The sequence below is a fragment of the Plecotus auritus genome (genome assembly GCF_963455305.1).
Source record: "Plecotus auritus genome assembly, chromosome: 1".
Classification (NCBI taxonomy): Eukaryota; Metazoa; Chordata; class Mammalia; order Chiroptera; family Vespertilionidae; genus Plecotus; species Plecotus auritus.
The window spans coordinates 139,304,395-139,321,138 of NC_137770.1; the positions used below are offsets into that span (position 1 = coordinate 139,304,395).

Genomic DNA, 16,744 nt, shown 5'->3' on the forward strand with positions numbered 1-16,744 from the left:
TACAGAAAATCAACAGTAGAGTAGATGAAGCAGAGGATCAAATCCATAATTTGGAAGATAAGGTAGCAGAAAACAATCAGAACAACAAAAAGAAAAAATATTTTAATGAGGTTAGTTTAAGGAGCTTCTCGCCATCAAGCGTAGCAACATTCAGGTCATGGGGATGCCAGAAGAAGAGGAGATAGAGCAAGAAATTGAAAACCTATTTGAAAAAATAATGATGGAAAACTTCCCTAACTTGGTGAAGGAAACAGACATGCAGGTCCAGGAAGTGCAGAAAGTCCCAAACAAGATGGAATCCAAAGAGGCCCATACCAAGACACATCATAATTAAAATGCAAAAGGTTAAAGACAAAGAGAATCATAAAAGCAGCAGGATAAAAGTTACCTACAGGGAGCTCCCATAAGACTGTCAGCTGATTTCTCAACAGAAATTTTGCAAGCCAGTAGGGATTGGCAAGAAATATTTGAAATGATGAAAAGCAAAGACCTACAACCAAGATTCCTCTACCCAGCAAAGCTATCATTTAGAGTAGGACAGATAAAGAACTTCCCAGACAAGAGAAAGCTAAAGGAGTTCATCACCACCAAAACAGTCTTATAAGAAACATTAAGGGGTCTTCTTTAAGAATAAGAAGGAAATAAAGATCAGAAATGTGAATAATAAAATGGCAATAAATACATATCTAACAACAATTACTTTAAATGCAAATGGTTTAAATGCTCCAATCAAAAGACATACGGTAGCTAAATGGATAACAAAAGAAGATTCTTACATATGCTGTCTATAAGAGACTCACTTCAGATCAAAGATACATAAGACTGAAAGTAAAGCGAAGGGAAAAGATATTTCATGAAAATGGAAATGAATTAAAAAAAAAAAAAAAAAAAGCTTCGCTAGCAAACTAGACTTTAAAACAAAGTCTATAAAAAGAGACAATGAAGGACCCAGCAATTCTACTTCTGGGTATTTATCTGAAAAAACCCAAAACACTAAATTGAAAAGTCATATGCATCCATATGTTCACTGGAGCATTATTTACAACTAGAGGCCCGGTGCACAAATTCATGCATGGATGGGGTCCCTTGGCCTGGCCGGCAATTGGGGCCATCTTGCTCAGTCCTGATAGGACCAGTCAGCCAGGGAAGGGACTGCGGGAGGTTGGCTGGCCTCAGGAAGTTGGCTGTGGGAGTGCACTGACCACCAGGGGGCAGACGCTTAACGCAGGAGCTGCCCCCTGGTGGTCAGTGCGCATCATAGTGACCGGTGGACTGGTCGACCGGTCATAACAGTCACTTAGGCTTTTATATATATAGATAAGCAAGAGATGGAAGCAACCTAAGGGTCACAATGGGTAAAGAAGTGGTTCATACATACAACAAAATATGACTCAGCCATAAAAAAGAATGAAATTTTGCCATATTCAATAACATGGATGGACCTAGAGTGAAATAAGTCAAAGACAAATGCCACATGATTTCTTTTATATGTCAAATCTAAAAAACAAAATAAATGAAGAAGCAGACCAGAACCAGACTCACAGATATAGAGAACATTTTGATGGTTGCCAGATGGGAAGAGGGTTGGGAAAATGCGTAAAAAAGGTAAAGTGATTATGAAGTACAAATTGGCCCTGGCAGGTGCCTGCGCACCAAAGGTTTGGGATTCAATTCCTGGTCAAGGGCATGTACCTGGGTTGCTGGTTCGCTCCCCTCCTCCATTTGGGGCAGGGGGCAAAGGGGTGGTTGATGTGTCTCTCTAACATCCATGTTTCTCTCTCTGTTTCTTCTCTCCCCCTCCCTCCCTTCCACACTCTCTGAAAAGCAATGGAAAAAATATCCTCAGGTGAGGATAAAAAACAAACAGCACAAATTGATAGTTACAGAATAGTCAGGGGGATGTAAAGTACAGCATAGGAACATGGTCAATAATCTATATATAGCCCTAGCTGGTTTGGCTCAGTGGGTAGAGCATTGGCCTCCGGACTGAAGGGTCCCAGGTTCAATTCCAGTCAAGGGCATGTGCCTGGGTTGCGGGCTCGATCCCCAGTAGGGTTGTGCAGGAGGCAACCAATCAATGATTCTCTCTCATCATTGATGTTTCTCTCTCTCTCCCTCTCCCGTCCTCGCTGAAATCAATAAAAACATTTTTAAAAATCTATATATATAAAAGCCTCAGTGACCAAATGACCAAACGACCAGTCAGCTGGTTGCTATGATGTGCACTGACCACCAGGGAACAGACGTTCAACACAGGTGCTGCCACCTGGTAGTCAGTGTACTCCCACAGCGAACCTCCCACAGCTGGCTAACCTCCCACAGTCCCTCCCACCGGCTGGCTGCCCGCCCCCATCAGCCTTGATCACCAGCCTGGTCGAGGGACCCCACCCATGCATGAATTCATGCACCAGGAGTCTAGTCTATCTATAATAATCTATAATAATAAAAGCATAATATGCTAAGTAGACCAAACATCCTTCCAGATGACCTTCCGGATGAAGCCCGAAGCTGCATGGAAAGCCCGGGTCCTGGGTGCCTGCCAGCAGCTGGAGGGAAGCCCAGGTCCTGGGTGCCAGAGGGAAGCCAGTGCTGGCAGCTGGGGGAAGGCCTACTCTTGCACGAATTTCATGCATCGGGCCTCTAGTCTATACTACTACTAGTAAAAGCATAATATGCTAATTAGACCGGACACCCAAATGACCTTCCAGACGTCCTTCCAGATGACCTTCTGGATGAAGCTGCAGTGGCAGGGGCCAAGGCAGAGGGGGGCAGGGGTGATCAGGCAGGCAGGCAGAGTGATTAGGGGCGATCAGGCAGGCAGGCAGAGGCGGTTAGGGGCGATCAGGCAGGCAGGTGAGCAGTTAGGGGCGATCAGGCAGGCAGGTGAGCAGTTAGGGGCGATCAGGCAGGCAGAGGTGGTTAGGGGCGATGAGGCCAGCAGACAGGTGAGTGGTTAGGGGCGATGAGGCAGGTAGGCAGAGTGGTTAGGGGCAACCAGGCAGGCAGGCCGGCGAGTGGTTAGGAGCAAGCTGTCTCAGATTGCAAGAGGGATGTCTGACTCCCGGTTTAGGCCTGATCCCTGTGGGAGTCGGACATCCCCCAAGGGGTCCCAGATTGCAGGCCAGGCTGAGGGACCCCTCCCATGCATGAATTTTGTGCATCAGGCTTCTAGTAAAATAATAAAAGTGCAATATGCTAATTAGACCAGATGTCCTTCTAGACATCCTTCCAGATGACCTTCTGGACAAATCTGGGGCTGCGAGAGAAGCCGGGTCCCTCGTGCCAGAGGGAAGCTGGTGCTGGCAGCCAGGGGAAGGAAGGCCGACTCATGCATGAATTTCGTGCATTGGGCCTCTAGTATTGTAATAACTATGTATGGTGTCAGATGGGTACTAGATTTATCAGGTTGATCCCTTAATAAGTTATATAAATGTCTAATCACTGGGTTATATACCTAAAACTAATATAATATTGTACATCAACTTTTCTTTACACTTCTCTTTTTATCCTCCTAGAAAACCCACACAATATTAGACACATTACAAGTATTAACAATATTTATTAATGCCCTGGTCGGGTGGCTCAATTGGTTGGAGTGTCATCCTGTATACCAAAAGGTTACAGGTTCAATTCTCAGTCAGGGCACATACCTAGGTTTTGAATTCAATCCCCTGTCAGGGTGTGCTTAGAAGGCAACCAATGGATGTTTCTCTCTCTCTCTCCTCTCTCTCTCTCTCTCTCTCTCTCTCTCTCTCTCTCTCTCTCTCTCTCTCTTCTCTCCCTCCCTCCCCCAGGGAAATAAAAACATATCCTCCAGTGAGGATTAAGTAAATATCTATAAATAAATAAATATACTTATTCCCTTTCCCCTCTCCTTTCCTCAAAGGTACATATCTTCTAATCTCTAAGGGACCCCATGAGACTTACAACCAGGGTAGCAATGGGCAGCAGCCGCTCCATCTGGGCTAACCCCCTGAACTTGTCTCCAAGGCCCCCTTTTCTCTGACTTCCCAGTGAGCTAAGGCAGCCCAGCCCAGGCTCTTCTGCTGCTTCTTCTATGCCCTTCCTTCTTTCATTGTCCTAAGTATATTTTTGCTGCAGTCAATAAATTCTCGCTTGCTTTTCTCCCCGCCATTGCCCCCCCACACAAATTAACTTCCCAACACATAAATAAGCATTTTTTAATTGTCTTCTACCACTTAAAAAATGTCATTTTCTAACCTTAGTAAATCCAGTTCACCATAATGAGTCAAAATTTCTAATGATCCGATTCTAAACCATGATTTTGCAACGCGAAGCACTACTGCACCTGCAAAAGAAACATTTATTTCAGCAAAAACGATTTCAAACTATGCAAACATAACCTAAATGCTTTTATTAAAAAATAAAATTATTTTAATATAAAAGAATTGAGTATCTGTATTGGAAAAACAACTAACTTATACCCTGGGGAGGATCAAGGATTTTTTTTCTTTATTTCTTTAAGCCTGAATTAGTTAGAATGTTAGCAGCCACAACACTTTCTGAAATACCGAGGCTCTGACCTAGCTAAAGACTGCTCAGTTAAATCATTAGGCTCCAAACATCAAAATCCCACTGACTCAATTGTGAGTTAGTGAATTATTGAGTTACTAGTGGCCCGGCGCACGAAATTCGTGCACATTAAAAGGGAATTAATTAGAGGGGGCAGGGATGCGAACCTCACACCCCAGCCCATTGCCGGGGGCTGGGACGTGAGCCTCATGTCCCGGGGCCTGTTGCCGGGGTCGGGGACACGAGCCTCATGTCTCCAGGCCCATGCAGGGGGTGGGGACGTGAGCCTCATGTCCCAGGGCCCATTGCCGGGGTCGGGGAAGCGAGCCTCATGTCCCCGGGCCAGCGCAGGGGGCGGGGACACGAGCCTCACGTCCCAAGCCCATTGATGGGGCGGGGACTCGAGCCTCACATCCCGAGCCCATTGATGGGGTGAGGACTCAAGCCTCACGTCCCAGGGCCTGTTGCCTAGGTCGGGGACATGAGCCTCATGTCTCCTGGCTGGTGCAGGGGGTGGGGATGCAGCCTGCTGATCGGTTGTTATGTGATGGCGTCCCAACAAATTTGCATATTATCCTATTATAAGTATAGATTTCTATGGCATAGTCCCAACAAGTGCTTTCATTTGTGTAACTAACTGAAAATTAACTTCAATAAATAAATGTTTGCATATGTTCTAACTATGAATACACTGAAGAAATAAAGTGAATCTATGCATTTTATATTTGGGTTTATTTGTAATCCTGTATTACTGCCTTCTGTTTTGATTATAGACATTAGTAATACAATTAATAAATAGAATTCATGTTTCTTGCTTTTAGGAAATTCTGTACTTACATGTGCTTAGATATCAAGACGAAGTCTATCCAAGGGCCTCCTGCTCTATTGGTGCTATTCTTCAATAGACTTCCTGCTACCTGGGCCTTTGTGCTGGTCTCCCCTGCTCTACCTACCTCACACCCTCTTCACCCCATACTGAAATCTTTCCTAATCTTATACTCAAGATCAATTCCCAACCCTGGGTGGGTAGCTTAGAGCATCATCCCGATACACCAAGGTTGCGGTTTTCATCTCCGGTCAGGGTACATACAAGAATCAATCAATGGATGCATAAATAAGTAGAACAACAAATCAATGTTTCTCTCTCTAAAAATCAATAAATTTAAAAAATATATTTTAAAAGATAATTCCCACTTCCTCCATAAAGCTAAAATGATCCCCCTATTATTGACTTCAGATCTTTTATTGTTCATCTGTTTCATGTATCTAAGTCTTTTCTCTATGGAGACTAAGCTTCTTAAGACCAGGACTATGATATATACTTACTATTCCTGGACCCCCTAGAGTTTAGTCCAATGGTAGGCACAGAAAAAGGATCAATTAGTATTTTCTGGATTGACTGAATAATCATATAGTCAAAATGTATTCACAATATTAATCTAGACATTTATTTTCATGTGGGGTTTTTTGAGCAATAAAAATGTAGTCACTTAGAAACCATAAGAGCTCATTAGGTTATTCTAATGTCTATTTAATGAATAGGCATTGAATCACTGAATGTTAGCACTAAAAGACACAAAATGTATCATCTAATCTAACAGCCTTATTTTAGATAAGAGAAACAGGGCCAGAATGTGACTTACTCCAAGTCACAAATCAATTCCCACAGAGCTGGTCACATATTCTGATTGCCTGTCTAGCACTTTTCTTAATATACCACAGTGGCTGCTGGGCAAATAGCATAAAAGCACAATATGTGTATATATGTGAACATTTAGATATGGAAATTCTAGTAATGGCCTAAAAAGGAGAAATAAGATTGTGGTTTGGAATTCAGATTAACAATATATATAAGTACAGCCACAGAAGTAAGTAGTGTTGTTTCCATCATATGAACAGTCTGTGGTTGGACTCTCATTTCCAATCACCATTAACAAAAAGACATACATTGTTGTTACAGGCTTGTGTGCAATAATGTCCATTTTATCCAGATGAAATTAAAGGGGAGAGATACCATAAAAACACATAAGCCTTACTCAGTCAGTGTGGCTCAGTCATTGAATATTCACCCAAGAACCAAGAGGTCACCAGTTCGATCCAGTCAGGGTACATGTCCATGTTGCAGGTTTAATCCCCAGTAGGGGGTGTGCAAGGGGCAGCATATAGATGTTTCTGTCTCATGGATGTTTCTATCTCTCTATCACTCTCCCTCCCCCGCCCTCTCAAATCAATAAAAACATTTTAAAATCTATACTAATAATAGAGGAATATGCAAATTGTCCGGGACGCCATCACAATAACAGTAACAACCAGCAGGCTGCCTGGGGCGACAAGGCCAACAGGGGGGTTAGTGAAGGACGACCAAATGACTGAACAGCAGGCTGCGTGGGGTGACCAGGCCGGCAGGGGGAGCATTTGGGGGCACCAGGTCAGCTGGGGGGGGTCAGTTGGGGGCAACCAGGCTGGCGGGGGGGCAGTTAGGGGTGACCAGGCTGGCAGGGGGGTGGCAGTTAGGGGCAACCAAGCTGGCATGGAGGGCAGTTAGGGGCGATCAGGCAGGCAGGTAGGTGAGCAATTAGGAGCCAGCGGTTCCAGATTGTGAGAGGTATGTCCGATTGCCGGTTTAGGCCTGATCTGGATGGGACCTAAACTGGAAGTCAGACATCCTCCGAGGGGTCCCGGATTGGAGAGGGTGCAGGCTGGGCTGAGGGGATCCCCCATGCACAAATTTCGTGCACCGGGACTCTAGTATATATATAACCCTTAATTCATTTAAGCATGAATAATTTGGGAGGATTTTTTTTTTAATGAAAAGCCTATCAAAACATATTATACACTAAGTATAAAAAACATAAAATGTGCTCTGGTGCCCTAGTCAGTTTGGCTCAGTAGATAGAGCATCGGCTTGTGGACTGAAGGGACCCAGGTTCGATTCTGGTCAAAGGCACATGCCCAGGCTTGATCCCCAGTGTGGGGTGTGCAGGAGGCAGCCAATCAATGATTCTCTCTCACCACTGGTGTTTCTATCTTTCACTCCCTCTCTCTTTCTCTCTGAAATAAAAAATATATATATTTTTTAAAAATGTGCTCTGGTGAATCACTATGAACCTCAGTAAAAATGCTGCCCTGTGATGCAGTGACCCAATAAAGCATGGAAGGCTGTCAGCAGGGTTTGGTAACCTTTTAAGCAGTTTAACATGTTTATTATCGGTTTTTAGGTTCCCTTTCTCCCCAAAGATTCAGAGTCAAATTTCTTATTCTCTCCCTTTTTGCTCTTCTACAGCACACTTTCTCATCCCCTTTCTAATTTTTTTTTCTAACCTAATTAAGGTTGAGGAAAAGTTATTGAACTTATTGGAAGTAAACATGAAGGAAGAGCAGCAGGCTCTAAGGAAAGGTCCGAGGGCTCTCCTAGGAGGAAAGTGTATGAACTTCCATGTACTAGCTTTGTAACATTTTATCAACTGTCCATAAACATTTTTTGCTCACTTCCCAGATGTTTGCTGTTTGAAATGGATGGATTAGTGATGTAAGGATGTGGGAAAGGAAATTCTATTATAATATCATAATGCTGAAATATCTGGAAGAACTAGGGGTCATTCTTTAAGAATACTGAAAAGATGTCCAATATCCATTTTAAGAACTTAGTCTTGCACCCCTATGTTCACTGCAGTGCAATTTACCATAGCCAAGACCTGGAAACAGCCCAAGCATAATCATAGATGAATGGGAAAAAGCTGTGGTACATTTACATACGGAATACTACTCAGCTGTATGAAAGAATGAAATCTTACACTTTGCGACACCATGGATGGACCTGGAGAGTAGTATGTCAAGTGAAATAAGCAAGTCAGAGAAAGACAAATATCATATGATTTCACTTATATGTAGAATCTAATGAACAAAATAAAATAACAAACAAAATAGAAACAGATTAGATAGAAAACAGACTGACAGCTGTCAGAGGGAAGGGAGGTTGTGGGGCTAAAAAAGGTGAAAGGATTAAGAAAAAACAACAACTCAGACACAGACAACAAGGGGGTAAAGGGGTGGGGGAGGTAGAAAAGGGTAAAGGGAGGATAAATAGTGATGGAAGGAGACTTGACTTTGGGTAATGAACACACAATACAACATACAGATGATGTATTATAGAACTGTACACCTGAAACCTATACAATTTTATTAATCAATGTCACCCAAAAAAGTAAAAAAAAAAAAAAAAAAAAAAAAGAACTTAGTCGAATTTTATACAAGTAATCTAAAAACCGGTATTACCTCGTTCTTTCACAATGTTTCCATTGTAGAACTGATCTCTCCATACTTCATCATCACTTACAACTAGACTGGAACATAAGATAATTAAACAATTAAAGTTACACTTTAACTGCAAGCAAGCTATCAAAAAGCACCTAAAGCCCTAGCTGGTTTTGCTCAATGGTTAGAGCATCAGCCCATAGACTGAAGGGCTATGGGTTCTATTGTGGACAAGGGCACATATCTCGGTTGCAAGCTCAATGGCTCGATCCCCAGCCCTGGTCAGGGTGCATGCGGGAGGCAACTGGTCAATGTGTCTCTCTCACATCTATGTTTCTCTCTCTCTGTCTCTCCCCCTCCCTTCCACTCTCTCTAAAAATAAATGGATACTGGCACAAGAACAGACAGATAAATCAATGGAACAGAACAGAGAACCCAGAAATCAACACAAGCCACTATGCTCCATTAATATTTGACAAAGGAGGCAAGAGCACACAATGGAGTCAAGACAGTCTCTTCAATAAATGGTGTTGGGAAAACTGGACAGATACATGCAAAAAAATGAAACTAGACCACCAACTTACACCATATACAGGAATAAACTCAAAATGGATAAAATACTTAAATGTAAGACGTGAAACCATAAAAGTCCTAGAAGAAACCATAGGCACCAAAATCTCAGACATCTCTCATAGCAATATGTTTACTGATACATCTCCTAGGACAATGGAAACTAAGGAGAAAATAAACAAATGGGACTACATTAAAATAAAAAGCTTCTGCACAGCAAAAGAAACCATCAACAAAACAACAAGAAAGCCCACTATATGGGAGAACATATTTGCCAATGATACATCTGATAAGGGGTTAATCTTCAAAATATATAGGGAACTCATACAATTTAACAAAAGGAAGACAAACAATCCAATTTAAAAATGGGCAAAGGACCTAAATAGACACTTTTAGAAAGAGAACATACAGAAAGCCAAGAGACACATGAAAAAATGCTCCAAGTCACTAATTATCTGAGAGATGCAAATCAAAACGACAATGAGATATCACCTCACACCTGTCAGAATGGCTATCATTAACAAATCAACAAATGACAAATGTTGGTGAGGTTGTGGAGAAAAGGGAACCCTAGTACAATGCTGGGAATGCAGACTGGTGAAGCCATTATGTAAAACAGAATTGAGTTTCCTCAAAAAATTAAAAACGAAACTCCCATTTGACCCAGTAATCCCCCTTCTAGGAATACACCCTAGGAAACCCAAAACACTCATCAGAAAGAATATATTCACCCCTAGGTTCATAGCAGTGCAATTTACAATAGCTAAGATTTGGAAATAGCCTAAGTCAGTGGTCGGCAAACTGCGGCTCACGAGCCACATGCGGCTCTTTGGCCCCTTGAGTGTGGCTCTTCCACAAAATACCATAGCCTGGGTGAGTCTATTTTGAAGAAGTGGTGTTAGAAGAAGCTTAAGTTTAAAAAATTTGGCTCTCAAAAGAAATTTCAATAGTTGTACTGTTGATATTTGGCTCTGTTGACTAATGAGTTTGCCGACCACTGGCCTAAGTGCCCATCAGTAGATGAGTGGATTAAAAAGCTGTGGTATGGCCCTAACTGGTTTGGCTCAGTGGACAAAGCGTCGGCCTGCGGACTAGGGGGTCCCAGGTTCGATTCCAGTCAAGGGCATGTACCTTGGTTGCGGGCACATCCCCACCAGGGGGTTTGCAGGAGGCAGCTGATCGATGTTTCTCTCTCATCTATGTTTCTAGCTCTCTATCCCTCTCCCTTCCTCTCTGTAAAAAATCAATAAAATATATTTAAGAAAAAAAATATAAAGAAAAAAAAAAAAGCTGTGGTACGCCCTAGCTGGTTTGGCTCAGTGGCTAGAACGTCGGACTGCGGACTGAAGGGTCCTGGGTTTGATTCCGGTCAAGGGCACATGCCCAGGTTATGGGCTTGATCCCCAGCAGGGGGCGTGCAGGAGGCAGCCAATCAATGATTCTCTCTCATCATTGATATTTCTATCTCTCCCTCTCCCTTCCTCTCTGAAATCAATACAAATATATATATATATTTTAAAAAGCTGTGGTACATTTACACCATGGAATATTACCCAGCAATAAAAAAGAAAGAACTCTTACCATTTGCAACAACATCGATGGATCTGGAGAGTATTATGCTAATCAAATTAAGCCAGTCAGAAAAAGATAAGTATCACATGATCTCACTCATATGTGGACTCTAATGAATCAAATAAACTGATGATCAAAAATAGCCCCAGAGATAGAGAAGCATGAACAGACTATTGAACCTTAGAGGGAAGGAAGGGGAGGGTAGGTGGGAAGAGATCAACCAATGAACTTGTATGCATATATGCATAACCGGGGACACAGACAAGGGGATGGTGAGGGCCTGGGGGGTGGGGAAGGGAGTGGGCTGGAGGAGATTAATGGGGGAATAAGGAGGACCTATGTAATACCTTCAACAATAAAGATTTTAAATATAAATAAAATAAAATACATAAATTGAAAAAAATCAATGGGAAAAAAATATCCTGGGGTGAGGATTAACAACAAACAAACAAAGAAGCACCTAAAACTGCCCTGGCTGGTGTTTCTCAGCCCACACACCAAAGGGTCTAGGGTTCAATATTGAGTCAATGGACCTGGGTGATCCCCACCCCATCAGGGCACAAGCGGGAGGCACGTGTCTCTCTCACATCGATGTTTCTCTGTTTTCTCTCTTTCTCTCCCCTCCCTCCTTCCTTTCCCCTCTCTCTAAAAATCAATGGGGAAAATATCCTCAGGTGAGGATTAACAAAAAACAACAACACCTAAAACTATAAGAAACTATAAGCAGAAACTTACCTGCTCAATTTACTAACGTATTTCTGGAGATAACATGATCCAGTCCTGAAAGTTAGCTTCAAGGAAAGAGGAGTTACCTTGCAGCTCTGCTGGTTGGAATTCCTAGATAGTACATAGCCTCACTACACAAAAATTCTCTCACTGAGGAACGCAGTACAGCTCTGCCATCACCGTTTCTACGGGAAATAAGATTAAAAGATTTTCAATGATAAAGACAACATCAGTTTTAATTTAGATAAGTAAAAACACACAAACACACAAAAAAAAACACAAACTGTACCGGGAGTATGGGGTCTTTCCTGAGCCTTTTAATTGAAGTTCCCACTTTTCACCCAGCCTTCAAAAAATATATAAGTATTAGAAAACTCATGTAAATATTTAGCAGAAAAGCTATTCAAGAAAACATGTGGTACCTGTTCATGTAAATTCCAATAAGATGGGCTCTTCCATCCCCAAGCTGATCTGCCCATATTCCAAACTAAAAGGAAAATAGAAAAATCAGTTATGTTTATTAATCCCTATTAGTTTTTATAGTAATTTTATAGCCAAGGCTATTTCATCAAAATTGAGAATGAGCTCTCGGGCTGACGTCTTGGTGAGGCAGCAGCGGTGCCCTGCTCTCCGACTCTTCCAAGGACGACAAGAAGAAGAAAGATGCTGGAAAGTCAGCCAAGAAAGACCAAGACCACGTGAAGAAGTTGAGGGGCAAGGCAAAATAGAAGAAGTGGTCCAAAGGCAAAGTTTGGGACAAGCTCAATATCCTGGTCTTGTTTGACAAAGCAACATATGACAAACTCTGTAAGTTCCCAATGACAAGCTTATTACCCCAGCTGTGGTCTCGGAGAGACTGAAGATTTGCGGCTCTTTGACCAGGGCAGCCCTTCAGGAGCTCCTTAGTAAAGGACTTACTAAACTAGCCTCAAAGCACAAAGCTCAAGTAATTTACACCAGAAACACCAGAGGTGGGGTTGCCCCAGCTGCTGGAGAAGATGCATGAGCAATAGGTCTCACTGACTGTACATTTTGAAAAATAAAACTTTATTAAATAAAAAAAAATTTGAGAACAATGAATTGTATTTTGGAGATTACAATAGTCAACAACTCTAATAAAAGTGAAACTAAAATTCAATCAATAAAACATAAGTGAAATTTATTTTAAAAATATAAATTTAAGACATATAATCAATTTCTTTTCATCTTATAGCTGAGTTTAAATTTGTTAGGTGTAGAAAACTTAGAACTGATCTATTTAATTCCATAATATGAACTAGGAACAATTTCTTAGTAGAAAAATTTCCTATACTGTACATTTGCAATATAAAATCAGAAATACACTTGTACCTGAAAAATTGCTTTTGAACTTGCATGATAAGTTGTTTCCAAACTTTTCTGTTAAAATTTGTTCATGGTTGTTCAACTCGTAGCTATGCCACAACTAATTGTGGAATTTGTTTGAGTTACTTAATCTCACTGAGACTGATCTTTCATTTCTGTAAAATGGGATTACCCTGGTTGTAAGAATTATCACTAATACAGGGATGGGAAAAAGTAGGTTTACAATTGTTTGTATGGAAGATAATACAACGATTAATAATAATACAAGAATAAACTCGGTGGGAGGGGCAAAAGGGGAGTAATACTTTAATCAATAAAGAAAATTTAAAAATAAATAAAAACAAAACAAAAAAAGAATAAACTCTGTTTCACATACAATTGTAAACTTTTACCCATTCCTGTATATGCAAAATGTCACGTACTATGTCCAACATTCTCAAGTGTTCAAAAGATGTTAATTATTATTATTGCCAACAATTATTGCTAATTCAGATGTCACTCCATTCTCCACATAGAAGTAACTTCGACCAGAAAACTTTTTCTAAATTTCTGGGACTAGGAGGGAGGTCCTATAAATTGCCATAACTCCTATACTTACCCATATCACAACTTAATGTTATTGGAATTTGTTTAGTTTTCTACCCCTTCCCCCAAAGTATTAGCAATTTGAGCAAAGGGAACAGGTCTTATTCACCATCATAGCTCCTGGCATTTAAAAGGAGTTATATAAACAGCTGTGGAATATTTAAACAATATTTACAGTTCTGGAAGAAAAATATAAAATTGGGAAGAAAAAATGTGTCCAGTAATTTAATTTTTTATCTTAACTAGTAATGGGCCACCATTTATTAATTTTAGCTGTGGAATATGTCTAAAAGCACAAGTCTGAGAGGAGCTCTCAGCATATTCTGGAAAGTTGCCAATACGTTAGGTATATCCCACACTATGAAAGGTAAGCAGAAAGAATGGTGAACCCAAAGCTAGGAGTGAAATTGGGAAACAGGAATTATTAATAAAAGAGAAAGCACTGCCCTGGCTGATATAGCTCAGTGGGTTGGACACCGTCACATGCACAGAAAAGTTGCTGGGTTCGATTCCAGGTCAGGGTACATGCCAGGGTTTCGGGCTTGATCCCCAGTGGGGGGCATGTAGGAGGCAGCTGATCGATGTTTCATTCTCATATTGATGCTTCTCTCTCTCTCTCTCTCTCTCTCTCTCTCTCTCTCTCTCTCTCAAAATCAATAAAAATACTTTTTTTAAAGAAGAGAGAAAGCATTTACTGGACTTTAAGTTCAAAATGGCAAAGCCACACTTATAAATACTTATAATGTCAAATCAGGGAGGAGCAGCAAGAGGAGAAATATGAAATTGATAAAAGTATAATGTAATTTACAACTCCAAAAAAGTACAAAAAAAGTATAGCTTAACAACACTCTGCAGGGCTTAAGGTTTGCATTTGTACTTTAATAGCACCTGTGAGTACTGATATAAATGCTGATAAATTTACCCTATATGGAAATGACTTTTTGAACCATGGGAAAAACTGTAAGGATCATCTAGTCCAGAAGATTCTACACTGAGAAAAATAGTTCAGCAAAATGTTGATAGTTATTTCTTAAAAACAAAGCAATCACAGACTCCTGCAGTCAAATATGTTTGGGAAAGGGGTGAGTCAAATAAAATTAAGCAGATTTCTTTCCCATGGCACTTCTCACAACTGCTGCAATGTTCCTGGTCAACCCGGGCACATTACTGATCAGGACACTGAGGTTCATGTTTGTTCTAGGTGACGCCTTGAGTCCTTTTCAATTCTAATGGTCATGCCACTTTGCTTCCTAGCTTCTCTGTTAATTTTGCTTCTTAAGTAGAAAAATGGAAGCAATAAAAATCTGAAAGGAATTAACTACCACAACAAACAGAGTTAGATACTAATTATAAAAATAGCTATCATGAAAGCCCTTTTCATATATCTCCTAACTTAATCCTTACTCCAACCCTATTATACTTTGCTATTTGTCCTAAAAACTATTCCTAACACCAAAAAACCAGTGTTAAGTTAATCTTCTTGAGCTTAAAGGAAAGTCACAGCAATTTCAACAATTGGTTCTGTATTCCTTTTCCTTTCTTTTTTTAATGTGTTTTTATTGATTTCAGAGAGAGGAAGGAAGAGGGAGACAGGGATAGAAACATCAATGAGAGAGAATCATTGATTGGCTGCCTTCTGCATGCCCTTCACTGGGGATCGAGCCTGCAACCCGGGCATGTGCCTTGACAGGGAATAGAATGTGACCTCCTAGTTCATGGGTTGACTCTCAACCACCCAGCCACACCGGCTGGGCTCCTTCTTCTTTTAAAAAAGATTATTAGAGACCATACCTGAACGTGCTTCAACAACTTGCTTCATTTCTAGAAGATACCTTCCTAATTGCTTCAGCATCTATAACATCTCCAATTAATCCTGATATCATTTCTAGCAGTTCTAAAACTTTGCTCTACAGCTATCTCAGCAAAGTTAAAATCTATTTGTCCTTCTGAGGCTTTTATACTGACAAACTGTGCTACCTGACTTTGCCTGAATCTCTTGCCACAACTTCACTGAATGAGTCCTGTAGCAATAATTCACAGAAATTCTATATTTGTGCTGGCCCAGTTTTCTCAATTCCATTAAAGAAATTTAGGCTCTAGCTTTATCACAGTAAGAAATCACATCAGTTAATCTATAAATATCTTATGATGACAATCCTTCTAGAAACATTTTGTTAATATGCTATTATTGGAGAAATTAATGCAAAATAACTTCTTTAAAAATACAAAATTTCCACCAACTGTTTATGTTTGCATAAGGGAAGCAATGCATCTGATGCTACTCTTACCTGATGGCCACCATATCTGTGAGCCAATGGAATGGATCCAAATACTATCTTTTTGCCACTTACAAGCTGGATAAAATCATCTGTTTCTGAGACAGAGAAATCAAGGTCCAAAATATCTTCTATAACTTCCTAAGGGATGGAAAAACAAAAACAAAAAAACTCCTTACAAACTTAAGTAATCCTTTACTAATTTTTAAGAAAAGAGACTTAAGGGAAGAAAGAAAATTAAAAGACTAGATCTCTTCCAAAAATACATTAATACTTTTTTCATAAGAGATGTACCATATGTTCTGATTATTTATTTGGGAAAATTTGTTCTATTATAGTTCTAAAAGTTTTATATATGTCTTATGATATATAGTTAAATAATATTTTTCCTAGTATGTATTTTTTAAAGAAACTAGAAAAAGTAAATGTCATTTATATCATGAGAGAACAATTTAAAATTTGTTATTAGAACCCATTTCTAAGAACTTAATTCATTTATCTGTACCTTTTAAGATAATTTAAAGATGAACCTGAGTACTAGGCTCTAGGAATAAGTATTAAAAACTTATTTCTAAGATTGACATTCTCCAAGTGTCTGAATTTTAAACACAAAGACTAACAATTTAACTCTGAAAAAATATTAATATCTTTTTAGACAAAAGTTGTAGTGAGTTAAGTAATTGTGTTGTGAAAAAATAAAATCTAACCTTTGAAACTGCCACAAGATGTATTCTTGATTTAAAAGGAGTAGGGAAAGCAATTGAAAAAACACAGTTTTTCACTTTACGAACGTAGTTTTCTTTAACAGGATCAACTGGCAACACAGCTGATAAAACAAAACAAAACAAAACCTTCTTAATGTTCTCATGTGTTGCCTTTACAAC

At 40.2% G+C, this 16,744-nt stretch overlaps 1 protein-coding gene and 1 pseudogene across 7 annotated transcripts in view; one reads left to right on the top strand and one right to left on the bottom strand.

Moving 5' to 3' along the window:
* LOC308235059 (protein adenylyltransferase SelO-like) overlaps positions 1–16,744 on the bottom strand; it is a 66,489-nt gene that overhangs the window by 43,719 nt on the left and 6,026 nt on the right. For 5 of the 6 annotated variants that reach the window (XM_080643689.1, XM_080643692.1, XM_080643694.1 and 2 more), the window contains 7 exons: positions 16,568–16,686; positions 15,873–16,001; positions 12,078–12,142; positions 11,945–12,001; positions 11,742–11,840; positions 8,809–8,876; positions 4,222–4,309 (listed from right to left, as the gene is read on the bottom strand). In XM_080643689.1, coding sequence (XP_080499815.1) covers positions 4,222–4,309; positions 8,809–8,876; positions 11,742–11,840; positions 11,945–12,001; positions 12,078–12,142; positions 15,873–16,001; positions 16,568–16,686 — 625 coding nt within the window. The remainder of the gene's footprint in view (positions 1–4,221; positions 4,310–8,808; positions 8,877–11,741; positions 11,841–11,944; positions 12,002–12,077; positions 12,143–15,872; positions 16,002–16,567; positions 16,687–16,744) is intronic. The other variant, XM_080643690.1, reaches the window with a different exon arrangement.
* On the top strand, positions 12,236–12,661 carry LOC308255286 (small ribosomal subunit protein eS25-like; annotated as a pseudogene). The gene is made up of 2 exons: positions 12,236–12,259; positions 12,300–12,661. The product of its transcript is annotated as a small ribosomal subunit protein eS25-like (transcript).